The following is a 26,759-nucleotide window of genomic DNA, read 5'->3' as shown; positions in this document are numbered from 1 at the left end:
GGCCTGCTAAACTCAGGGTTGAGAGCTCAGTCCTTGAGGGGGCCACTTAGGGATCTGGGGCAAAATCAGTACTTGGTCCTGCTAGTGAAGGCAGGGGGCTGGACTCGATGATCTTTCAAGGTCCCTTCCAGTTCTAGGAGGTAGGATATCTCCATTAATTTAAATTTATTTAATTTATTTTTATTTTACCATTGGAGCCAGTTATAGTTCTAAACTATAAAGAATTTTGTGTACTCATGGTAATAAAATATTAAAAGTAACTAACATAGAATGTGACTAACTCTTCTTGACAAAATACGCATCCCATCTCAATACTGAGATTAGTTTTACTTCAGTCTTCAAAACTGTTCAGGTGGCAGCTGATCAGATTACAAAAAAAACCTTAGGTTTTTTTTTTAAATAGGGGATTCATTCATATTCGTACTCTATTTTGCTTTTCAGTTACTATCGTACCAAAAACCTAGTCTGTCTTTTCAATATCTTCGAGCTTTACCTGTTAGGATAAATAGATTTTTCTCTGGTAAATAGGCAAATCACAGATAATACATCTTAAAGTGGCTTTCTCCTTCCAGGCAATCTATGGCTTTAGGAGACCTCAGACTCAGAGGATTTACCTAGAGATGGCAATGGAAGGGAGAGAGTGATGAGGAATGAGAGCAGGAGGGCAGGGGGACGACAGTCTTTTAATATTCTTGGTAATGAATTTTCAGCTGTATAGAATATTGATCCATACCTTACTTTATGGTTGTAATGATGTTGCCTTTTTGCTGTGTCACGGAGTAAATTATCCGTATAGACATGGCAGATTTAACCATTTAAAAGTCACTTTAGTTTCATTTTTCTTTGAGTAAATGTACCTATATGTACACAAGTTAGTGTATGTGTATATTTATCAAACTGTGTCACATTAAGAATTACCGCACGGGATAATTTTGGACACTGAAATATTGACTGTGATGCCTGCAAGACACTCTGGAAAATGGTGTTTGTCACATATAACAAATTTCATGTTTTCTTAGCACTATTTATATTTTGAACTGTCCACTTTATGCCAGCTCTGTTTTATAGCAGTGCTATTCCCACAAAGCATGTTTTAGGCAGTTTCTCTGCTGTATGTGAAGTTTTACTGTACTGCCTCTTAGCAACCATTGATGGTAATGACTCATTTTCTGCTTACTGTATGCCATTGTAAACTAGTAGACAAAACAAGTCCACAATTATTATAACTTTGCAATATTCTTACTATGCTCGTATCTCTCTCCTTGGCGATGTTATGATACTCATCCAGGTGAAAAGCTTAAAGATACATAATTCTGGTTTTACTTACCATCTATATGTTTAATGAGGATATTTTATGTGACTTAAAGGGTTGACTTTTGACTACCTTTCCATGAGTTGGCTTGTAGCCATGATCACCTACTCTCTAAAAGAAGTGTAGATTAACCATTCTGTGTTTTGCATAGAAATTATTATTAGTAGTAGAATGACAGTAATGTCCAAAATATGCTGGGTATTGAACCAACATATAAAATGACATGGGCTGAAATTTTCAGAAGTGATCATAACTTTGGATGCCTCTATTTGGGTGGTCAACCTGAGACATTTTCAGAAGCCTAATTTTCAGCAGTGGCAAGCATCGACCCTCTGAAAATCAGACCCTTGCAAGATGTCTCTATTTGGGCATCCAAAACTGCTATTTGCTTTTGAAAATGTAGGCCTTGGTTCTTGCTTCAAAGAGTTTTCAATCTAGAGGAAAAAACATCGTGTTGTTTGAAAGTGTAAATCTTAAGAATAAATGGAACTTAAAAACAGAGCTTTGGTTGCCATAGCATGGTGTGTGTGTGTGTGTGTGTGTGTCTCTCTCTCTCTCTCTCTCTTCTCCCCCCCCCCTTTTAATCTGGTATGAAAGTACTAACTGGCTTCCTTTTAGGCTTTTTTTGGAGATGTTATCACCAGTGGTGCATTCAGGAAAGAACTGCGGTAAAACTGAAGTGCTGCTGTTCAGAGTTTCTTTAAGAAAATTGTAAAGCAGAGGTGTGATACAGACTTCTTGAGCTGAGCTTAAGTGCTACCTCCTGAATCAGGAGAAATAAAAGCTTCCTCTCCTGTTGAGAAGAAAAACATCTTTCCTTCTCCACCCTTCTCCTTTGCCTCTATTGGAAAAAAGGGATTCATTTTAGCTATAATATCTTCTATGTATAATGTAAATATCTGAAAAGCAAAACAAATGGAACAACCCTTCCTCTGTAAAGTTCATGGATAAATGGTAATCTGATCATAAATTATGATTCTGAGAGTGACCCTGGTGTGTGCGCGTACCTTTTGTGTACATGTGTGTAAGCATAAATTAAGGGCTCAGTCTGGGAAAGGATTTCAGGATTTGTACCTCGCTACAGTTTGGAAAAGATCTCGTGTGTGGATTTGCTCCCCACCTAAAATAATGGTCAGTATCTAATAGCTTTTAAGAATTTGCTATTACTCATAGACTTTAAGGTCAGAAGGGACCATTATGATCATCTGGTCTGACCCCCTGCATGCTGCAGGCCACAAAACCGTCCCTACCCTTCCCTTGACTCTGCTGATGAAGTCCCCAAATCCTGTGTTTTAGTGACTTCAATTGGCAGAGAACCCTCCTGCTAGCGATAAACCGCTGGCATGGTTATTAAAATCTAAAATTATGAAAACCATTTGATCAGTGTTTCTTTATTTACAGTCACTGTTTCTTTACCTACTTTTTATTTGTAACACTTGTTTTACGAACTGATTATTTAATAGATCTTTACCATTAAGCCACAGGAGCATACCACATGAGTGGGTGAAAGGAAGAATAATTACAGCGGGATTGTGATTAAAAATTTGTGCATCATTCTTTTAAAATGTACGAACCTCCTGTGAACTAGTTAAAGAAAACGTAATTGATTATTTGATTTGGCAGTGTTACAACTACACTATATTCACATAACAGGAGTTACGCAGTAAAAATTAGGAAGAGTGGTCTTGCAGTTGAGGTGCTGGGCTTCTCAAGACACTTGTGTTCATTTCCTGGCTTGGAAATGCCAATGACAGCATGCCTGGCCTTTAGAGTGACCAGGTTTTCAGTAAAATAAATTTTACAGGAGCAGTGAGATAGAGGGCTTGATGTCTTCCTTCACCATTTGGAATGTCCTCAGGAGAGCTGAGAGCACAGGGCAGGGGACCCCAGGCTATTAAACACAAGATAGTCCCCTGGTGTGTGCCTTTTCAGTTCTCAAGAGGATGTGTTGAGAGCTTTATCTCGTTGTCTGTTGTTTATGTGGCATGTATGCCAACCCTTTTATTATTAAGATGTGAATGTTATTTCTTATGCTGGATCTTCTGAATACCCACAAAAGCAGTGACTAAGGCAGAATGCTAAGAACATGTTAGATGATGGTGAGGACTGCAGTATACAGGAAACGAAGTCATAGACATATTTTATTTAGAAGTAGAAAATTAATATTGTGTGCTTTTGCTGTGCAATGTTCACTCATATTACTGGGATTTGTGCCACTAAAACCCTGGGCTGAAAATATATCCTGTAGGCTCCATTATACATAATGATATATACTGAGGTCCATTGGTCACACCATTCTGTCCTGAATTCTCAATGTCAGTTTAGACTCACATCGCTATCTTTTCTGCATTGTCTACTGCACCTAATTTATCTACATTAGTTTGCTCCAGGTGTTATCTTTGGACCACTCTTGGGCTGCAGAATACTGGCTGGTCACATGGTGCTGGTTCTCTTTGTTTCCACTTGGCAAATCTCAAAATTGGCTAGGACGCAGGAAATACTTTGGTGATATTACTTTACCAAGTGCTATAGTTGCCAAAGGGATGATATTTCCTCACCAGTAGGAGGGAAGGTTCCATAAAAAAGTGAAACCACAATTGCAAGTCCCCCTTTTAAATACATTTTTATAAGTAATTTTTTCCTCACTGTTTATACCAGACTAGGCTCTTAATTGCTTTTTTTTTTTTTTAAACAAAGATAATCTTTTTAAATTTGTGTTTTTCAGTTATTGCTGCAAGTGAAAATGAAATAGCCACACATTTGCAGCCAGGTGAAGGGAAACTAAAATATAGCTACACGTTTTCACCTAGAAGAGTTACTTTAATAAGTGATTAAGCTGACATTTATATGGCTCTATTATATATGCTGTAGTGATTGCTCCTGCCCTCTGTTGGTGATTTCAATAACTACGTGTGTTAACAGAGTTCAATATGAAACTATTTTTTATGCCTGTACGTGTATGCAAATATATGTGTGCATACACACAATATTCAGATTCTGATAATGGAAGGTGCTGTTTGTGCTAAGTGTATTCAGTCACTCATGTTTTCACTAATTAATCATTAATCACCTACAGCTGGAACAACAGCTTTTCTAATTAGTGTCTGTTTATTAAAAATCTGCTTTCAGAGCACTTACAGTGCTGAGCCACAGAAACTGTGCACTGTGTCTTCTATAAACCAAGGGGTAAAAACATATTTAGGTTTTTTTTGTTCTCTGTGTTTATAATGCAAGACTCCTTTGTAAGATTGGGTACCTTGTTGGGTACACCACTATACATAAACATGCCTAATAAATATGCTGTTTAAGCTGGGTTCTCCCCCTAAAGCCATCCCATGATTATTCTATTCCTTGAATATAATGAATAGTTAATAGCTCATAAAACTGGGGTTGAATTGCTTTTAAGTACTGGACAACTAATGTGTATATCTTCACAGGTCTCACAAAGCACATAGCCTCTGGCCTTCTTTACATTTCTACTGTAGTAAAATTTCTGAGGGAAGCTTAACTACAGTAGAAATGTAAAGAAGAATATGCTTTACTTTTTAAAATGATCTAACCCTTCTTGTGACACTAGATATAAACCAGTTACGAGGATTAGAAATAGATCTGGAGGAAAATTCAGGGGTTGGGGAAATCTCTGAAAATTTTAATGAAAAATGTTTTTCAATTGGCTACTATTCCTAGTGGAAAAGAGGAACTATCTGGGCTCCACTTCTGTAGGAGGATTCTGGAGGTGCAGTGGGAGGGGGAATGCAGGGACCAAATGACTTCTCTCAATATGAAAGGGATGAACTTTTAAGTGTGTATTCTTTTTGGCGTGTATTCCAAATCATCATCTCTTTAATGCTCTCCAGAATACTTAAAATAATCCTGTGCACACTGATGTGATGGTGATGGATGAGCATTGGTTATGACTTTGTGGGTTAAGGCATCAAAAATTTTGTTTTCCAGGCCTGCTCCAAAATGCAAGCCAGCTTGCATTATAGGAACACTCCTGGTTTGGAGAGTTAAATTTTAAATCGGGAGCCTCATTTAAGAAATTTAGAAAAATAAAATTGTTCAAAAATGCTGAATTGAATGTTGGGTAGAATTTAGCAGCAACCATAGCCCTTTGCTAATTCTTAAAACTAAATTGTATTATTTCATTTTCATGGTGTCATATTGATATTAAAGGACAGAAATGTAAATTTTACTTTTGTTTGCTTATTTGGGTCATTGACTTCTTTAATTTTTTTTTTTTATTATGACCTTTGCCCAGCTGAGAAGAGTATGACACCACAGCTTCTATTTTCTTAGTGAAGACTAGAGGAGCAAGGGAAGAAAATGGTTTATGGATGTGGTGCATATGTAATATGTGTGCACAGCTTTCTTGTTTCCTATTGTCTGAGGAATGATGGGTAAAGGGCATACAAAACTTATGCAGACGGGCGGTGTATTCCAAATTATTCAATTTTACAGCCAATGGCTCTTCGAATGGCAACAGAAGCTGATAAATTGAATTTGTCATATGAACACACTTATTTTACTCAGTTGTGGTATCATCATAATTTCTCCTCCTTGTTTTGTCATCCTTGAAAGTAAAGTTGAAAGTTAACTTAAACTAAACCATATTTAATGAAAACTCATCTAAATGTTAATAGTGACATTAGATGGATTTGTAGGTTCAGCTCCAAATAGTGACTTGTATGTGTGAATTTAGCACTAAAAGCACTGGCAATTCCCTTGCTGTTATTCCTAAACTTATTCTGAGGAGAGAGAAATAATCGTGACAGATTGCAGGTGGTTTTGGAGACAAATGTCGATTGGTGATCTCCTACTAGTATCACCCTAATTCCTTTTCTCAGGATTTGAACTTGCAGCTTAAGCAGTAATGTTCTGTACCATAAAGCCCTCTGATCCTCCAGGCAGTCCCAAAATTTCACTTTAAAGGACATTGGCAAGTAACTTGATCCCAAAATATTACCTATTTGTACCCTCTTTTTTATATGTAATATTTTAAAACCTTGTATGGGAAGTGTTGCTGGATTCCATCCGCCTCCCATTAATATGATGACTAGAATCCCTCTGTTAAAACATTACAAAATGAAAGGGGAAAAATAATAGCTCATATTTTATGTGTTTGTACTACTGAGCCAAGAACAATTGTGTGTTCCCTCTTATGGCATTGCAGCAGCAGTTAATTAACAACCATATTCCCAGAGCTGTGCTAAGGACATTAGGGATGCTAGTAGTCAAACAGAGAACTAAACAAATTATTAACTTGTTTTCCAGTCTGTGCTGCCACAGTGGAATGTGGGGGTGGTACTTTGAAATGCCTTGTATATGTCTGACGAAGTGGGCATTCACTTACGAAAGCTTATGCTCCAATACATCTGTTAGTCTTAAAGGTGCCACAGGACCCTCTGTTGCTTTGTATAGATAATGTACCTGGTATGAGGGGCAGCACAGGAGATGAGAGTAGTGAAGCAGTTGATTTTAAACTTGTTTAGAAATGCAAGTAAATACATATATGCACACAGACCTGGTCACAATTGGTAGGCACACTGTTTTCAGACATTTAAAGACACAGTAATTTAGGACCAAAATTTATTTTGGTTTTGCTTTCAAAAATATATATATTATAAATAGGGTTGGACATTTGAATGGTACAAAAATGATGGGTCAAATATTGTCAAGGTAATGTCAAAAGTGGTCAAATATTTCAAAAGCACACTACTTTATTGGAACAGTAACAAAAAAGACTAAGACTTTATGGTCTCCAGTAGTCTTCGCCATAAATACTTGCATCTAATTACAAAAACCAGGTCACTTAACTGAGTTATTTTAATTCAGAAAAATACAAAACACGATGAAGTTCTTTAAAATGAAAGAATATTTTAGCAATGTTACCATTTAAATGTGACTGTTATTCAAGACTGAATAGAAAAGAAAAGAAAAGAAAAGAAAAGAAAAGAAAAGAAAAAGGAAATAGAATAGAAATAAAACCAACACCTAGGAATTATGAAAGATTAAAGTCTGTATTTAAAGTCCACCAATGCTAGCAACAAGCCAACTCTTCAAGCAGTGCAATGGCTGTGCATCCAGAGGTGCTGGAACTAGGGGAGCTGGGGATGCTGCAGCATCCCTCAGCTTTGACTGGTTTCCATTATATCCAGGGTTTACAGTTTGGTTCAATGGCTCTCAGCACCCCCACTATACGCATTGTTCCAGCGCCCTTGCATGCATCTCTTCTCTTGTGGGAAGAATGTTGAATGACTGGGAGCCTTCCTCTCCATCCCTCATGGCCTTCAGAATTAATTTCTCTGTGTAGACAGTTTAGATTGTAAGCTCTCAGGGGAAGGAGGGCATCATTTAACTTATTTAATGTGCTTTGTAAACTTCCATGTATATTGATACTCTGGTATACAAATGAAGTTATACATACCTACGTACGTTGTTTGTTCAAATATTCCAGCCAATCAAGATGCTCAACCTTCAGTTAATTCACCTTTTTCCCAACCCTTGGCATTAGTATGTAGCAAAGTGAGTGATTAAGACATTTATGTGGGCTTGGCACCATGGTGCAATCAAAAAGGTAGGCCACAGCCTACAGCAGGGCATTCTTGCTGGAATATTTGACTGTGGTCAAATAATTGGCATTACTTGACTGGTCAATTGACTGGCTTTCCAAGCCTAATTTTAAAAGCAAAACCTAAATTTTTGCACTAGACTATTTGTCTTTTTAAAGTCTGAAGACAGCGTCTCTACTGATTTTGTGCTTGTTTAATGGGGAATGGATCTCTTGATTGCCTGTTCTATTCATTCTCTCTGGTGCACCTGGCATTGACCACTGTCGGAAGATAGGATACTGGGTTAGATGGACCTTTGGTCAGTCACAGAATGACTGTTTTTATGTTCTTATATTCTCCCAATATTAATAGAATTATTTGAATGAAAAGCGATTTTTGTCTAGATTTAAAAATTTCCTGCGGTGTTTGCAACCCAGAAATTTCAGCTTTATGCTAATGCATGATATGAACCAGAAAGTAAAACTTGGTGTAAACAAGTAAAATGGACTGGGCTATTTTTTTTTTAATGTCCAGGCTGGATTTGATGCAGTAACTAAGTGGAATAAAAGGTGGAAAGGAATTAAAATTATAAAATGAATTCCGTTTTCATCACCTAGTAACATGAGTTAGGAATTCTCAGTGTTCTGTTTTGTTTTTTGTTGTAAATGAAGTGTGTGACTTTTAATGTATCAAACCTTTTAACCTACAAAGTAGATGTCTTTTTAAAAGTACGTTGATTGATAAATTTAAGAAATCTTAAAGTATGGAAGACTTGCTTTAATGTTTCCAGATAACCATCATACTGGGGGTCACTGGTGTATCAGGGAGGCAATGTCTCAATAATACAGTATTGTAGATGTAGCTGTCCTGAATCATTCCTAAAGCTTCCATTCATGTTCACGCTGAGCATCCATACAATCTGACCCACCCTGGGCAGTAGCCGGAATCAATATAATTACCCTGCAGCTGGCGAGGCAGGAAGCCTCTAATACCACTCCAATTTAGCTGCTAGGAAAAGGGGGCTAAGCGGGGATAATACTGCAACCTAATCCTGGAAGTTGAGAGCGTCACCTGAGCTTCTAACTACTGCTGCCTTAAGGAGAGTGAGAGCAAGAGCACTTGAAGTTTGCTTGAAACCTGGAACTTCAAATAATGACAATACACAGATTGCAACCCATTAGACCATTGCTGGGACAACCCATTTTGTTTTATACTGAAATAGCCTCCACTTTTCCACATGCCAAGAGAACAGTCTTAGAGCTCTTTCACTAATGTTTGACTGAGACAGACCATGCTTGTGGGATATTGTATGTAAATAATGATTTCTAATAGAGCAAAGCTATTAATACAAAAAAGGAAGAGATTTTTGAAAGGCATGCTGCCAGTAATTAAAGAGAAGGGTCTGTCTGCAAAGTATTGTGGTTTAATCTAGATAGATCTATGTCTGTAGACACATGGGCAGTAAATACCTGAGATGTAGTGTAATGTATATTAAGATCTTTCCTCGGAAAGGAGCATTATGCCATGGTTCTGCAATACTACTAAAGCAATATTTAGTTCCATTCCCTTCTCCCACAATAACCCCTGTTTTTAACATTTTCTGTAAGCAGTGACTCACTTTTAATCATGTGTAAGGGATATAAAAACTAGGTCCAAGATTTTTTTTTAAAAATGTTTGAATAATAGATTTTGGGCACATGTGCATGTTGAACAGCTGATGTTAATTTGCTGTCTATGGTATAGCCACAAGCTATAAAGAAAGAATAGAAGATTCCTATTACTTAACACGTATATGCTCAAAAATGTTTTCAGACAGACCTGATGGTCAGCAGAGCTTTGAAAGATTATCTTTTTTGCAACTAGTGGCTTTTCCCAGTAAAGTGACCAGATATTTTTTGTTTGTGATTTCCAGCTGTCCCATTTCCTCCAAGCCACCGGCTTACAGCTAAGGAAGTGTTTGATAATGATGGAAAACCCCGTGTGGATATCTTAAAGGCACATCTTATGAAGGAGGGGAGGCTGGAAGAGTCTGTTGCTTTGAGAATAGTAACAGAGGGTGCTTCAATTCTCCGTCAGGAAAAAAACTTGCTGGACATAGATGCCCCAGTCACAGGTAAGTGCCAATTTTAAATTGGAACATGCAAACACATGCAATCAGGTATATACTACTCCCCTGAGAGGTCGGTGAAAGTTTCCTACTCCACTGACTGCTCTCAGTACTTAACTCTGCATCTCTGAATCCACTGCTACAATGGCCTGATCCTAAGAGTTGCTGAGATCCTTAACTTCCACTGATATTAGAGGAAAGGACCTTATGGGCTGAAAACTTTTGTTTCTAAAATATGGAGAGTTCTCTAGACTAAAATATAAGATTAAAAGTGTGTTCTAAACCTCATAAAAGATTATAACTGCCTGTTTTACCAGATGTTAATTCCATACATTTTACAGATGGCCTTCACTACAGTAGCACCATTCAAACTTAGTCAGTCTTGCTCTGAAGGAACAATGATGCTGTAGTGAAAGGAAACTTCATTATAAGTGTTCAGAGCAATAACAAATGGGCAAAAAGAAAAAACTAGAAGAACTTCAGCATATTATTTGTCTAGGGAATTAATGAATTGTTCTGATTAAAGAACCCATTTTGCCCTTGGCTATCAAACATTTCCACTCACTCATTAATTCTCAGGAAATGCCTTTTGCCTTGATCTTCCTTCTCTAATTGTCTCCCACTTCCGACTGCATTCTGTGAATAGGAATGCATTTGCTTGTTTTAATACTCTTTTTGTATTTTTATTATTTTTTAAAATTAATTTTTGTTGTTGCTGTTATAAATATACAGTTGCTGTTGCGAGAAGTTGATGAGTCTTTGGCAGGAAAACTGATCCATGGCTTAGAGAGTTAGTTGCAGGGCTAAACATTACTTTCTCCTATTATGAATCCTAGACATAAAGGGTTTTTTAAGGAGACGGGAGGATTTGTATGTTCTCTTGGTTGCTTTTCTGTTTCTGGTAAAGCTGAGCCAGAGTGGATAGAAGAGTTACTTTAGTCAAGGAAGAAAGAAGAGCACCAAGACCCATAATTAGCATTGGTGTTGTCCAACAGATACTATGTGAACTCAGCAAGTCCTTAATAGTTTCGTCATTTTCAGAAGAACTACTTCTGAAACCAATAACATGAAGCGGGACATTTAAGCATCAAATGTAGCATAATTTATTAAATTCTGTTTTCTGAAATATCATCAAAACATGGAACCCTAGGTAAGTCTCCATATTTGTTACTTGAGACAATGAGTTAATGAGTCAATCATATGTTCTCTTGCTTGGGAGGAAATATGCCTCATGTAGCTCCATAGATGAACCCTTTGTCTGATTGAGGGGAGTCTTAGAGTCTGTAGGCTTTGCCTGCAAAAGAGGACCAGGGTTGTGCAGTAGATTAAATGGAGGAAAACAAGTTCTACAGGGATGCAGCACTCTCTCCTGAATTAGGGGGTCGGGAATTAGGGGATGCCACCTCTTCCTTCACCATGATTGGGTCTTTCAGAGAGGTTGTAATGTGTGTCGACAAGTGGTTCTATGTGATTTATGCGATCATCTCCTTTTCCATTCACCACTAACTCTGAGACAGACATTCTTAGATTTTTTTTTGTTAATTATTCTGAGTACCAGTAATTTAGCGATGTTTTCTCCCTCATCCCAGATTAATCCCTGGAGGCCTCCGCCCATTTTAGTCTTGTTCTCTCTTATCTGAGTTTACATCTCTTTTGACCATCATTCAAATTTATTCTCTTCTGGCAATGGGTTGCAGTACTACTGTATTTCCTCGGTTTGGCTAATGGCCGTTTACCTGAAAGCTGACATGGTGAAGCTTGTATCCTGATGCCTGCTACTGAAGTAATTCGATAGTTCATATGCTCTGTGAACAAACCCAAGCTGTAAACTGAGAGCTGGAATAGCAAAACTAATCACTAACAGAAAGACAAACATCTAGAAAAGAGGAAAAGAAAACCCTCGTGTGATAAACATTCTATTCAGTAAAAACAAAGTGCACAGCACTTTTCAAAAACAGCAGAAGAGCAACAGATTGCGTAGAAGTATATGGAATTCCAGAAACAACCCAAAAATCCCTCTTCTAGGACAGAAGAGATTTCCAGAGACTAATTTGGGGGGAAGGGGAATAACAAGAAAAACATAAACCAGTAACCTAAATTAGAGGAGAGGAGGAAAGAACATTTTAACATGAAATAAAAAGCTCAGTGCAAACTGTCGCATTCAAGATTCACAACTGGAGATCGTCTTGAAGACATATTCACTTTTTAGAGAAACAACTTTATATCTGGTTCTAGATATGACAATTGGTGAAAAGTGAAACAGATTACATCTATCAGAGTAGCAGGATGCATCCGAAGAAGTGGGCTGTAGTCCACGAAAGCTTATGCTCTAATAAATTTGTTAGTCTCTAAGATGCCACAAGTACTCCTGTTCTTCTTTTTGCAGATTACATCTATGATATTGAGATTAAGAAAATCATGGATTAATACAAAAACACTTGCACAGTCATATGCTTAACAAATGTAAGAAAAAATCAAAACATCAAGGAAAATATTTCAGACTTAATTTTTGGGGGGCAAAATATGTACCCTCAGGAAAGGATTATACTGGGTACATTTGTATATAAAACCGAATGTTAGATGGTTGGTATTCTGGGCTTTGGTTTAAAACCCCCCCATATTTACTTGCATAACAAAACATTTAATATGCAATGAAAGAACATTATTTTGTGGTATTAATTGATTCTTGTTTGGTTTGGCTGGAAGCAGTAATGTGATGTCATTTTGCATTTCATTTTTTAATGATGCATATGGTATCAGTCTTTTTTAGTATAAAAATTAGATTTTGAGTGGGTGCAAAAATATTTCACTATTAATAGTTACTGGTCCAAACAGTTAAGTAATTTCACTTTGTTATTGAAGTATTACGATCAAGCCTGTTAGCGAAATACAATTTTAACTACTCTAGGCTCGCAAATTATAAGGACAAACTTCCCCTTGAGGACAGAGCCCAATTTCAATCTTTCATTAAAAAAGTCAGATTAGTGGAAAAACATCCCTACAGGCTGCAGTGGATGCAGTGGACACGGTATTTAGAGGACTTGCCACGGATATACTTACGAGGTATAAGTCTTGACTTTGTTCTTCGGGGTTCCCCTGGGAGGTGCAGAATACCATAAATTACTTAGCATTCAGTGGGTCAAACTTGTTCAATGAAAGAACTGGTAAGTCTTTACACTCGTCGAAAGATTCTCGATTGACCCTTTGCTCCCTGGGAATTTACACCCCGGCCTCAAAGAGAAAACACCACAGGCAAGTGTATAGGCCAGGACCCCCCTCACACACATTCTTCCAGTTGAGCCTCTGCACAGGCAACAAGAGTTCAGAGACCTACTACCATAACCTCTACCTATTCCCTCCTTCCCACCCACTAAGGGCTACTTTTGATGCCTTCTGTCAAGAATCACCTACCTTATATTAATGCCAACCACTTCGGTCTCCTCCCCACCGCCCAGCTCTGGGGACTGTCTCTCACTTTGTGCCCACCATAGGGACACTATCATGACAGACCAGTGGATTCTAGAAATCATCCACCATGGTTACTCCATTGAATTTCTCTCTCTTCTCCCCCACAATCTCCTTTACTGGTTCCTCTTCAGGAACCACTCTCATGAGGAGATTATTCACCAGGAGGCAGATTCTCTTCTCCAGTGAGGGGCAGTAGAATGAGTGCTAGGGGAGGAGAGGGTTCTATTCCCCTTGCTTCTTAGTCCGAAAAAAAGACAGAGGGTGGAGCCCCATTCTGGACCTTTCACAACTAAATATCTTTATTCAAAAGTCAAAATTAAGGATGGTTATGCTAGCATCAATAATCCCCTTCCCACAAGGGGGAATGTGGTTCATGGCTCTTGAAGGATGCCTATTTTCACGTAGATATTCATCCATCCCACAAAGTTTCTTTGGTTCCTGGTAGGTCAGAATCACTACCAGTTCAGCGTCCTTCCCTTTGGATGAGCAACAGCACACAGGGTATTCACAAAGGTTTTCTCTGTGGTGGCAGCCCAAATGAGATGTGACAGCTACACAGTCTTCCCAGTCTTGGACGACTGGCTCCTCACAGGTTGGTCCAACCAAGAGGTCAGGTTGACGACTTTGTCCCTGCTTCCTCTTCTAGCAGTGCTGGGTGTCTGTGTGAACAAAAAAAAAAAAGTCCATTTTGACCACCACTTAGCGGATAAACTTTAATGGAGTGACACTGGACTCAACTTCAGCAAGATTGTCACAGAAGGATTGCAGTCAATGAGGTATTTGATAACACAGGTTACTCACAGACCAAAGACTATAATCAAAGTATGCCTTTCTCTGCTAGGCCACATGATCTTGTGTACTTATGTGGCACTATTTGCCATATTTAATTTACACTGCCTTATAGGCTGGCTCTGGTCCGTCTACTCACCAGACAATGACCATCTGAACATTACTGTGATTGTTCCTGCCAGGCTTATTGCCTCTCTCTTCACCTGGTAGTTGAAACCGGAATGAGTTTGAGTGGGAGTCCCCTTCAACACTCCTGCCGCCAGTGCCATCATAGTACAGATGCGTCTCTTCTGGGGTGGGGCACTCACCTGTATGGCCACAATGCTCAGGGCAGTTGGATCTCACAGGAGGCCAGACTATACATCAACCTGCTGGAACTGAGAGCCTTCTGGCATGAAGGGCCTTTTCCCCACTCATACATTGACTCCAGAGCCAAATAATGTGGGACATCATCACCACGGTCTTTTATATAAACAAGCAAGATGGAGCAAGATCCCTTCCCTTCTGCCTGGAAGCAGCCAGGCTTTGGAATTGGGCCATCAGAAACCAAATAGTTGTCCAAGCCACTTACTTACCAGGTATTCAGAATTCTCTAGTGAACAACCTAAGCAGGCACTTCTCTGCATGAGTGGGAAATACACAGCTGTGTCCTGAGTGAAATAGTCACTCGGTGGGGAACACCCCAATGGGCTCATGCCATGTCCCAAACAAACAGGAAACTACCCCAGTGGCTCCCGAGCAGCTATGGCCCACGACTCCCAGGGTGACGCTCTCCTGTTATCATGGACAGACCAACACAGATATGCCTTTCTGCCCATCCCCCTGCTACCACAGGTCTTGAGAAAGATCTGTTATGACAGGGCCAGAATCATTTTCATGGCACCCAACTGGCGCAGACATTTTGTTTCCTGGAACTTGTGAGAATATCAACCTGTCCTTTTATCAGGATCTGCCCCTTCCTGGATCTTGTAAGTCAGAAAGATGGCAAAATCAGACACCCTAATCCAGACCCACTTTACCTCTCAGCCTGGTGCTTGGATGTGCGTCAGATTTATGGTTATGTTTGGAAGCCATTTTTACTCAGAGTAGAAAAGTTTCAACTAGGAACTGTTACCTAGCTAAATGGAGACTTTTCTCTACATGGGCACAGCACAATCACTTTTTCTCAGACTCTGCAGATATCCCAGTCATTTTAGATTATTTCCTATCATTGAAGAAGTTGGATCTCTCAATTAGCTCATTGTGGGCCCATCTCACAGCAGTCAGTGCCTTCCTTCCTCCAGTACATGGGGCTTCTGTTTTTACTTGCCCAACACAAGTTAGATTTCTTCAGGGCCTAGTCATGGCCTTTCTGCCTGTGGTCAAGCCCACATCTCAATAGGACTTCAGTTTTGTGCTGTCATTATTTACCATATTACCATTGAATCTTTGACCACATGTTCTATATCCCACATTTTTAGTTGCTGTTACTTTGGCCAGAATGCTGAGCAAGATGGGAGCACTCATTGAACCATTTTTCACAAGGAGATCTCCTTTTGCCTTTATCCTAAGTTCCTCCCTGTGATAAGGGACACTTAGCTCTTGAGTGCCTCCTATTGGCTGGGTGTGGTGCTGCAATCTTTTCCCCCCTGCTCCTGGTGCCCCCTGTGGGTTGCCAACCTCGTTAGGTAGGTCTTCAGTGGCTCCGGTGTCCAGCTAAGTCGTACAATCAAAACTGAATGAACACCTTCCAGGGGGTAGCAAAGAGATTAACCAAACTCACTAGGGTCTTCAGCTCTGTCTCTGGGCCCTGTGAGTCTAGCCCCATTCTCAGGCTTTTAGTAGAAGTCCAGCCAGAATTGTCGGACTACCCTCCCCAGAGTCTTTAGACCTTCTCTGGGTATTTTAAATCTAGCCTCTTTTCTTACGCTTTTTAAACTTTCCAGGTTTTAGGCCTCTCCGGTATTGGCTGGTGGGGGAACCTAGCCCGCCCACTAATCCAGATCCCAATCCAGGGACGCTACACACAGCTGCCATGTACTGCTGTCTCCAATTCACTGCTGCTATCCCTGGGCCTTTTCCCACATAGTCCCTTTCCTTTCACCTGTTACCTTAGGGTTACATTTGTCAGGTCTTCTCATTCCCAGGACCAGTATAACTTTCCCAAAATAATTCCTAGAGCATATCCTTTAAAAAAAAAAATCCAATCTTGACTTTAAAATTGCCAGTGAAGAAGAATCTTTCACAATGCTTGGTAAATTGTTCCAAGATGTCTCCCTAGTCCTTACACCAGAGGGATCTTAAGAGTGGAGCAGGTTTAGGGAACTGGGAGCTGATAAAACGATTATATTTGCCCTATCTAAATCTCTTCAGTCCTAGTGGAGATAGCTTTAACTGAGGCTCTATCCAGCACTCAAAGCTTTCTGGAATACAGGCTCCAGCAGCTTCATTTGAAGAGATCTGAGCATTAGATGGAGGAAACTTATTGCAAAGTTTTAAATGAAAGAGGAATGACTGTTTGATCAGCTGTGTAACGCCATTCTCTGGCCAGTCCTTCATGCTAGTCTCCTTTACAAGACTCCAGCCCTGATTCTGCAGCTCCCATATTTACATACATTTAAAAAAACCCACTTAGAATAAGGTGACTTAAGCATATATCCTTTACAGCAATATGAATACTTAAAGCAAGGAAATTCTAAGTTAAAGCAAAATTCACACCCACTAAAAGACCATATACTGTCATCTTGATACTCAACCACCCCAACATACTATTATCCTTCTCAAACAAACCTGCTTTCGGTTCAGAACACAGTAGAGCCCTGTTCCTTCTCTGGGGAATCTGGGTGCTACTGCAGTACAAAAAAATAAATACTGTCCTTGTCAGTGGGCATATCAAAGACAGTGTAACTTACACCACAGCTATCTTAACTCTGATGTGGTCATTTACTTATCCGTGGATCGTATTATGAATAAGCATGTGAAACGGTGTCTGTGATGCGAATACAGAGATGTGGATCTGATTTGCCTTTCACTTAGTAACTCCTTTACTTCAGTGGAATTAAATCTGACTTAAACTGGTGGAAGTGAGAGGAGAATCCTACCCTGTAAGCTTAAAATAATTGTCTTTAAGGAATGTAGGACTGAAAGACGTGGTGAGATTGTGCACTGGCATGTGATTAGAAGTTCTTTGATGTATGTATGGCGGGTGATAATGTATTCTAATTGAGGCTACATTTGTGCCATGAGGTAGGGGTGTGATGCCTCTGCTTGCTTACACATACACGTGCCAGCTTCACTGAGCTAGCGTGAGCATAAATAATAGTGTAGCTAGGATAGTGGCAGCAGAGGCACAGGTTTCTTGTGCCAAATACATACTCATGGGGTTCAAGCAGGTTTGTACTCAGCATGGCTAAGCCAAGCCACCTCTGCCACCACTACAGCTATCCTACTCTTGATGAGAGCTAGCGCGAGTATATGTATGTGAGCACGGAGAAGCACACTCCTAGCTCAAGGACCAGACATAGCCTGAGTGTGGTAGAGATAATATTAGTGCCTTGGTTGGATTGAGTACCATGATGATGTGGAAATGTTGCCTTTTAACTCATGATTTCCTTGTTCTTTAGTGTTTGTACTGCTGCAAGAAAATACACTTGAGCTATCTAAACTAATTTGTGTGTGTATAAAACTCGAAACCCAAAGTGGCATTCAAAAATCTCTTCTGCTTATAGAATCACACAAACTGGAGATGGAAAAGCCCTCTCCTGTTGCCAGCAAAGGATTATTCTTCGCTATTTTAGGCATTCTAGTCTCAAATGGCTTTTGCTGAGGCTTCTAGCAGTTCCTTTGGGAGATTATTCCATGGGCTAATAGATCCTACTGTCTAATTGTTTCCTGATGTTCCACCTGTTTTCCCCCCATTGCTCAATTTAATTTCATTGCTAGCATAAAAATAACTGATATCAACAGGCTACCAGAGCCACATGAGGTTAGAACGTTGACAGAATCAAGAATTGCTAAATTGATCAATGCTAAGGCAAGTTGTTAAAAGCATTCATGCAAACATCACGGTAAAAGCCAATGAAATTACAAATTACATTGAAAGGTAGCACACGCTGAAATGTTCTGTTCCAGCTGGGAACCAAGCAAAGCAAGCTCTTTCTCTGCTTTTTTGAACGTGAAACAGGTATTGACTAATCGAGAGCTATAATGTGGAAATTAAACAGCATTGCTTACTAGGAAGCGCCAAGCAATGCATAATTTATTCCTATTAGTGAGGCGTCAGTAGTGACTCCATAGTTTAAATTTGAATTAACTTTTTATTTAAAGCAGGATTAAAGCTTCTCTATTTCACACTTCAACAATTGAATTTATACTCCTGCTGTACTACAGTTATTGTTGAGGAAACCGGTAAATGTCCAGAACACTCTGGTGGATAGAATACGTACTAACATCCAGGAAAAAAGATCCAATTCCAAACTTCAGTCGTGAATATGTGGTGTGTTTGAAGTATTTTTTTCCTCACAATAGTTACATAACCACAGTCGTAACAAATTTCAGCCACTTCAGCATTAGCATCAAATCTCAGACACTATTCCACTTTTGAAACCTAAAAATTAACCCGAAGAAAAATTATTCCCCTTATTTTCCATAGCATAGCTTATCATCATCAGGGCTTGTCTGCATGGAAAACTATTATACCAGTATAACTTCCCATATCAACATTTATTCTAGTATAAAGATGACTGCTTTTTACTTTAGCTTAAACCTCTTCCAAGGTGACATAAGTTAAACCAAAAAAGGCCCCTTCATACTGGAGAAAGCCTATCTACACAGCAAAACTATATCAGTTTAAGTTCACACCATAGCTTATGTTGGATAATTTTCCTGGGTAGACAAGCCCCAAGAGAAGCTGATGGATCTGTCACAATCCAACCAACTTCCGTTCACTTAAAGCATACAACCATCTATGGTGTGTACACCTGTTTCCCTAAAATCACTCAAATGCACAACTTTAACTCTGACGTCAGCAAGACAAAGGTTACCAATAGACAAACTTTTACTCGAAAAATATCCTGTTTCTACCTTCTAAACACCAGAAGTCAGAGTTAAGGTTTTACATTTGACTCTGACTGTACAGTTATGTAAATAATAAGTAATTACCAGAGTGTATATATTTGTATGTTGGAGGAAGGAGTGGAGAGGGAGTGAGTGAAGAGCATCACATTGCATCTACTCTTCTTATACCACCTGTGATACCTAATGATATTGCATTGATTACAGCTACCTGCTCCTTACTATATAGTGAAGAAGCTGAATTTTCTGGCCCTTTTAAGAGTAGCTGGCAATTAAATAGATTGTATGACGATATAAGGCTGTGTCACAATGTGGCAACACACCAACATAAAAGTAAATCTAAAACATCTCCATATATAGCACAGTCTCAAACAAGATTTCTAATCGCTCTCAGTATTTCAGTATTCTCTTTCCCTCCAAATAGAGAGCCTTGAAATTAATTACTGTTAATGACTTAACAAGTGAAGTAAACTAGGCTGAATATACTGTACAAAAATATTTGGATAGCTGATCAGGATTGATGCTGTTGTTTCTGTTTTTCATGCATTACTGAAATATCATTATATATGGTTATTGAATCATTTGTGGCTGGTTAAAGATTATGGCTTCCAAAGGAGGTGAAGATGGAAAGCAGCATGTGTTTAATTTTTTTTTTTTTTGGTCCATCTCTTCTCCAAGCACTTCTGTCTGTTCCAGATATGGATTGAAATGCATCTGCCTAGATCCTCAGTAGGACAAAGTGATTGTGTCTCTCAGCTTAATTGAGCCTGCTTCAGATATTAGTTTCTTCAGCATCTGACATTCTGGCAAATCTGACGTTTTCTAGTAGCAGCTGCTTGAATCAGTCAAAATGCAAGACAGTGGATGCTGCAGCCTGTATTCTTTACAACTACCCCGCTTGTTACTCCTTACAAATAATCCATTTCCTTTGGAGTGAAAATCATGTAGCTGTGTAAAGTGAAGTGAAATGACTGGCCCTCTGTTACACAGCCCTGGTATAGCTCCTCTCGCTGGACTCTCACCAGAATGCTGTGTTTGGGTCCCACCCCACTGGGATCATGTGTTGTTTAAGCTTCCTTTGATCTGAGTAGGCTGCAAGTACCATTTTATAGCCTGTGCCTGAGAGACCAAGCTAGGCTGGTTACACTTGATAGAAATGGGACCCTGCAACCCAGTTGCCCTAGGTCCCCAGGACCAGTGCTAAACCCCCTATTCCCCAGTAGCTTAAGCACACCCTTTCCCAGATCTTTAGCTGCGTGGGTGCTCTGGTTAACAGTTCAATGACGTGGTAATTGAAAACAGACACACACTTTGTATGGTTTTGGGGAACTCTATCTCTTTCCTCTAGATAGCACAAAAAATACACAGATCTGGACAAAATAATATAAGACTAGTATGCATTTCCCTGCCTTCATTTCTTCACCACTTATGAGTGTTCTTTGGACTTAGGTCAGTCTTCTAAATTAGGAGTTCAGCATCTCCTCCTTCACAGGACATCTCTGGATCGTGCAGTCTCTGTTTCTTTTTTTCTTTGGCTGATACCACAGTCAAACAGGCCCCATCTGCTACAAAAGAAGGCCCTTCTGTTTTTCCCACTGTCCAAGCTTCCTTTATCTCTGAGAGTCCCTTGGAGTTCTCTCCAAGTCTCTCAGGCTCCGTGATTTTTAAGACCGGGTGTTAACACCCGATTTCTTTGTGTTGGGGGATTTTCAACTCTCCAATCCCTAGCCCCCAGCAGAGAAGTTGGAGAAAACTGGTTTTGCTTAGGATGTGGCCATCCCATCATTCCAAGATGCTCTGATTTGAATGGCAGCCATCAAAGTTTAACAGTGCTCCATTGACCCTGGTCTGGGAGATGCTTGACAGCAATGACAGCATATGGCTGACTCCACATACACAGAGACATTCTGTGATACAGCAGTTTTATAAGATCCCCAAATTGTCACAACCTCATCCTCAAATCCAAGTTTTATTTCTAAATAATGTGACACAACACTAGACCCTTTCTGCAGTGAGGATGAGAGATGCTCTGGTCTTAACTGGTAGAAGTATGTGGAGTGGAGACGCCTGAAGTGGCTGAAAAAACAAACTCTCATGCACAGATCCAAAATTACCATCTAAGGTTTTATTCTGACATTTACATTTATCTTCATCTTTTTATTTTTAAGGTAGGAATATTTTAATAATTAATGACCGTATAATCCTTGTTAAATCTGGGCCTGATGTTACCAAGGGTTGCTGATAGTCCAAGGTTTTACAGAAATAGCAGGGAATCATCATCATTGCTGATCCTGACCCTTGGAGGAAGTTCATGGAAATATACAAAAATCCAGAGATCGAACTCATGGTGCTGCTAACATTAGAAAGAGTCTGATTTCTGACTCAAATGCCTGCACACCCAGTCTGCACCCTGATCATCTTCTCCCACCCTGGAATCCCTACTTTTTGTCCTTTTTGAGGCATACACACACCTGAAAAAGCAATTCCTCAGCTGAGTTTAAGAAGTGTCACTGAGGTTTTAGAGGCACATAGTAACCATGTTAGAATGCTTTTAGTACATTGCAACACCTTAATGTTTCCCTCATCATAATTCACAAAGACACTTGGTTTCTTAACTTTATACTATACTAGTGAAGCAGGTACTTTCCCCATTTTACAGTACAAAATAGGTAAATAACTTCCCCATGGCAGCACAGTAAGTTAATGGCAGAACTGAGACTGGAACATGGAAGTACTGATTCCAATGCCGGAATTTCCTTCCCTAAAACAATTATTATGCTCCTAGGCACTTAGTACTCTTAAGAATGTGGCAAGGTGCTTTGTTTGTACCATTTGTGTCCTAGCAAGCATTGCCTAATTATTCCTCTTGGTCCTGGATTCACATACACTCAGCTCTGTGCCTGGTCATGTTATGTTGGTAGTGCTGAAAAAAATCCATGACATTGGTGTCCTAGAAATCTGGTCATCTAAATTCTGCCCTCTCTGGTTTTGAATGAAAGAATTGTTTAAATGGACATAAAACAGAAGGAACAAAAATCGCCAGTGTTCAGATTCCTACAGCACAATCTTATTTGTAGATATGGAGCTGCTCCAGAAAGATTGACGTGTAGCAATTGGCAAACAACAACGAAAAAGGAAATGCAAAGAAGAAAGGCCCTATTTTGTATAAAACTTGTGCAGATACAATTCATGTTCTGTAGGGCTTGAGTCCATCGCCAGATCATCCAATGTAAATACATAATGAATCCAGGAGCAAGCCATGGTAAAAGCAGCAATACTGCTGATCTCATGAAGGGACACATACAGTTCTAATCTTGGGTTTTTCCTGAACAGACACTGCCAACTGTTTTAACGTGTGTAGTTGTACTTCAGAGAGTAGAGATTTTTTTTTTTTTGGTCACTCTTATTTTGTTATTTGCTGTAGCAAAGCACTGGGAGAAATAGAAATGGAAAAAAATTGGCCAGGGAAAGAAAGGGAAAGTGAAGCAAAAGAAAAAGTAAAGAAACAAAGGCACAGACCAAGTGTGTTATGTTTCTGGTAGTCACTGTCATTTTCCAGGTAACTGCACCTGCATTCCTTCTCCATGGTCCCTTGAGGGCACCCACTTAAAAGTTCCCAGTTCCCAGCCATCACTTCTCCTGGGCAGAGATCTATAGGCTAGTCTACGCTAGCAATGCTAAAACACTGCCGCGGCAGCACTTTAATGTGGCTTGTGTGGTCATGGCAGAGCGCTGGGGAGGGCTCTCCCAGCGCTCTAAAACCACCACCTCCACCACGGGTGTAGCTACCAGCATGGCTCCCAGCACTGGTACACTGGCGCTTTACAGCGCTGAAACTTGCTGTGCTCAAGGGGGTGTTTTTTCACACCCTGAGTGAGAAAGTTGCAGTGCTGTAAATTGCCAGTGTAGACAAATCCTAAGTCTCCCTCCTTCCTGCTGAGGGGTTTTAAGGTAGCACAGTTTCCTGATCTACACTGTGATATCCCTAGCAAAGCCAGTCTGTGCTTTGCTTTCTGTCAGAGAAACTATGAACAGTGCATTGCGAGCATTACAAGTTACCATACAGCTTTTTAATCAGGCACATTTATTTTTCAGGTAAAAGCATTACAGAGAGAATCTAAAAATCAATACATGTCCCTGTGCACATGTTAAAATATAACGAGAGGTCACTTGTCAGTCTTATGGAGCCCTAGTAGACTAAAGTCTTTCCAACCCCTCTGCAAGGATTAGAGCTCTCCTTGCCAGGCCAGCCTTAGGAAAAATGGCACCCTGGTGAACTTGTATTTTAGCGTTCCTGGACCCCGTTAAATCCACACTGCCTCCCCCACCCTTTGCCTTGGCTCCCTTCTGTGGCCTTGCACCCCAAACCTGTCCCCCTCCTTGCCTCTTGACCTCGGCACCCCTCTGACCATGGTGCCCTGGGTGGTCGCCCATCCATAAGGCTGGCCCTGGCTCCTTGGACAGAAAGTCCTCTCCATCTACTGGATCGGGAAGAAGAGCCCTGAGTCATTTTAAACTCAGGCTGTTTATCCAAAAGTCCTTTCTTTGTCTCCTGGTCTCTGAGAACCTAGTTTAAACTAGTGTATGCAAGCCTTTCCAGGAGGTGGTCCTCTCTGGGGGGTATTTGCTTTAATCACACTCACTGTTTTCGATTCCTGGAGGATCTGTGGCAGCCCTCCCCCATGGAATAGAACACAATCATATGTAAGCCATTCATTTAATACAATGGACTCCGAAGAGTTGCAGCCTGATTAAACCATATTCGGTGTCTCATGTCCTTCTTTAGGTATAGCCAGACAACAGGCACTTAGGTATATAATACATTACCGTACATACCCATACCCACAATGTCAGGCTGGCCAACAAGCAGCTGGTTCCAAAAGCATGACCTGAAGCTGGAATCTATGCTTATATCTGTGTCCCAACACATTCCAGCCCAAGGTCCTGCCAAGGCAGAAGGCCAGTCCTGGGTGTGAAGTGTTGACTGTTGCAAAGAGGGGACTACTGCCAGATCTCAGCCATTGCCAACTCCCACTCAGTGGAAAGAAGCATGATCTATCATTATTGTAGGAGTGTGTAACTCAGGTAACATTGGAAGTGGCATAAATGGGGCTTTGGGGGGGAAAAAAGGATTTATTTTGTGGGAAGGGAATCTTCTTCCTTTCTCTCCCTCAAAGAGCCCATCTCTCACAGTGTTAACATCATAGATGTTATAGGAACTATTCCTTGAGCTGACAAATATTTGTCCTGCTCAATCTTCCATAATTTATCTTGAGAACACTGTATTTTCTGTTTTCCAGGATTCTTTTTCCAGAGTATAAAGTTCTTTATAGGGTTTTTCCTGGTTTGAATGACAAGTATTCCACAGTTCAAAACAATCTCTAATTAGATTCTAAAATTCTAATTTCATATTTTAAAACTTGCTATAAACTCTGGAGGAGCCATGCTGTTTAAAATCAAGACACCAAGCATCAGGATTCCTTACGCTAATTACAGATGTATTTTACAGTTGCAGTTAGTTTCAGAAAATCGTCATGAATGTTTCACCCCAAAGGGTTCTGAAGATAGTGAGCTCTATTTAAACTGATAAAATGTCAAGACATATAACATCCTGAAGACCACTGCTGTGCCTATTTGTGGACATTAAACTATTAAATGATAATTATAGCTTCAAAAATCTTCCTCACTGCTCTTTTGAGAATTTCTGCACATTGGCTGTTGCCTTTATCGTCAGCAAAACTTGCGGGGCAAAAGCTAGCTAAAATTTGTGCACCACCGGTAGAAGACTTGATGCCTTTGATGGGGGAGGAAAATCTTGTTTTTTTATTTTCACTTTCATTTTCACCACTATAAGATTATTTAAAACTAATCTGGGTATATATTATGCCATTTAAAAACCAACAAACATGCTGAATGCTTTTGTGTGCAATACTGTTTCTCTGAAGAAGTTAGCAAGCACAAAAGGGCCTTAAAAGAGAGTGTTTTTTTCCCCACTCTTCTTTGTGACCACAAGAAGAATTAACTGCTCATGAATTAACTAAAGACTAAGTAACTTTATTAAGTAAATAATGTCAAATAACAAATACATTAAAGAAAATAATTGGGAACAATTCCCAGTGAGAAAAGGGGATGAAATTAAGTATATTATTTGTTATGACTTATTCTTTGAACCATAACATTTATTAATGAAGCAAGTTTTAAAGTTGTTTTGATGTGTAAACATTTAAAAAATCCATTCCAGCTTCTCCATTTCTCATGCATTTTCTCTCCATTGTTTATTGTCCCCTACAAATACTGATTTGGAACTTCAGGACAATGTCACGGTTGCAGGCACTGCAAGAGTAGACCATTGGCATTACTGAAATCAACGCTGTGTTCAGTGAAGTGCCAGTTTAGGAGTACTTCCATTTTCCTTCTCTTGGTTTACCCTCTGTCAGAGACAATGATGGCTGTAAAATGCCTGGATTTTCTAGTACAATAAATCATGAAAACTAGGGTTACTTTTTTCACATTTCCTTTTATTTTTTTTTTTAAATCAAACTTTCACACTTAAAATAAATCCATTTAGTAGCTTATACAATTAAAAATAAACACTGACTACAAATCTTCAGTTCTTAATATTCAGGCCATGTCTACCGACCACTTTTGTCAGTATAATTTGTCACTCGGGGTATGAAAAACACACCCCTGAGCAACATAAGTTACACTGACAGAAGCGCCAGTGTGGACCGTGCTTCTTCCACAGACATAACTACTGCCGCTTGTGAAGGTGATTTAATTATGCCAACGGGAGAGATCTGTCCTGCTGACACAGAGTGACTACACAAGCGATCTTACAGTGGCACAGCGGTGTGACTGTAAGCTCACTAGTGTAGACATGGCCTCAGACACCTGACTTGAAGGAAGTAAAGCTTCTATGCAGAGATGTATTTTTAAATACTCTGAACGGTATTAGGAAATAATTATCTTTAAAAACTTAAATTAATGTAAATGAGCCAACTAACTAAAATCTTGTTTGTTATGAGAGTAAGGTGGGAGCCAAATGTGAGACTACATATCAAGCCACACCTCTCTTTTAATTCCAATAAAATGATCATAACAAGAACTTGAAGTTTGCTTTTATATATTACACACTGTTTTACTGATTGTCAGTAGATTGTAGACTGCTGAAATCAGTGTCAGAATTGCCTGGCTTTTTTGTATTAAGCAAGATGTCTACTTCTGAAAGTAGACTTGCTAATTACAGTGGAAAAACTTAATTTTCAAATACACTTCAGAGGTTATTCATAGTCAATTCCCCCCCCCCCCCGCAAATTAGAGGTTCAGAGTCTCCTCTCACTTAAACTAGTATAAATTAGCAGTAGCTCTGTGGAAATCAGTAGCATTGCACTAGTGTAAAACTGGTATAAGCAAGAGTAAATCAGGCTCATTGACTTCAGTTTTATTGAACAAAAGAAATAACACTTTCTTCTCAGCTCTA

General features: G+C 39.6%; 2 protein-coding genes across 39 annotated transcripts in view; one reads left to right on the top strand and one right to left on the bottom strand.

Moving 5' to 3' along the window:
* The window catches only part of LOC135983898 (general transcription factor II-I repeat domain-containing protein 2A-like), a 984,084-nt gene that overhangs the window by 138,718 nt on the left and 818,607 nt on the right, over nucleotides 1-26,759 (bottom strand). The gene's annotated exons all lie outside the window — the stretch shown is intronic.
* Nucleotides 1-26,759, top strand: part of PPP3CA (protein phosphatase 3 catalytic subunit alpha) — a 299,060-nt gene that overhangs the window by 117,094 nt on the left and 155,207 nt on the right. For 34 of the 38 annotated variants that reach the window (XM_005278513.5, XM_005278516.5, XM_065597626.1 and 31 more), the window contains one exon: nucleotides 9,776-9,976. The exons of the other annotated variants lie outside the window; for them this stretch is intronic. In XM_005278513.5, coding sequence (XP_005278570.1) covers nucleotides 9,776-9,976 — 201 coding nt within the window. The remainder of the gene's footprint in view (nucleotides 1-9,775; nucleotides 9,977-26,759) is intronic. 38 annotated transcript variants of the gene reach the window in all.

This window comes from Chrysemys picta, chromosome 5 (assembly GCF_011386835.1).
Source record: "Chrysemys picta bellii isolate R12L10 chromosome 5, ASM1138683v2, whole genome shotgun sequence".
NCBI lineage: Eukaryota > Metazoa > Chordata > Testudines > Emydidae > Chrysemys > Chrysemys picta.
This window is presented reverse-complemented; position numbering and strand designations above follow the sequence as displayed.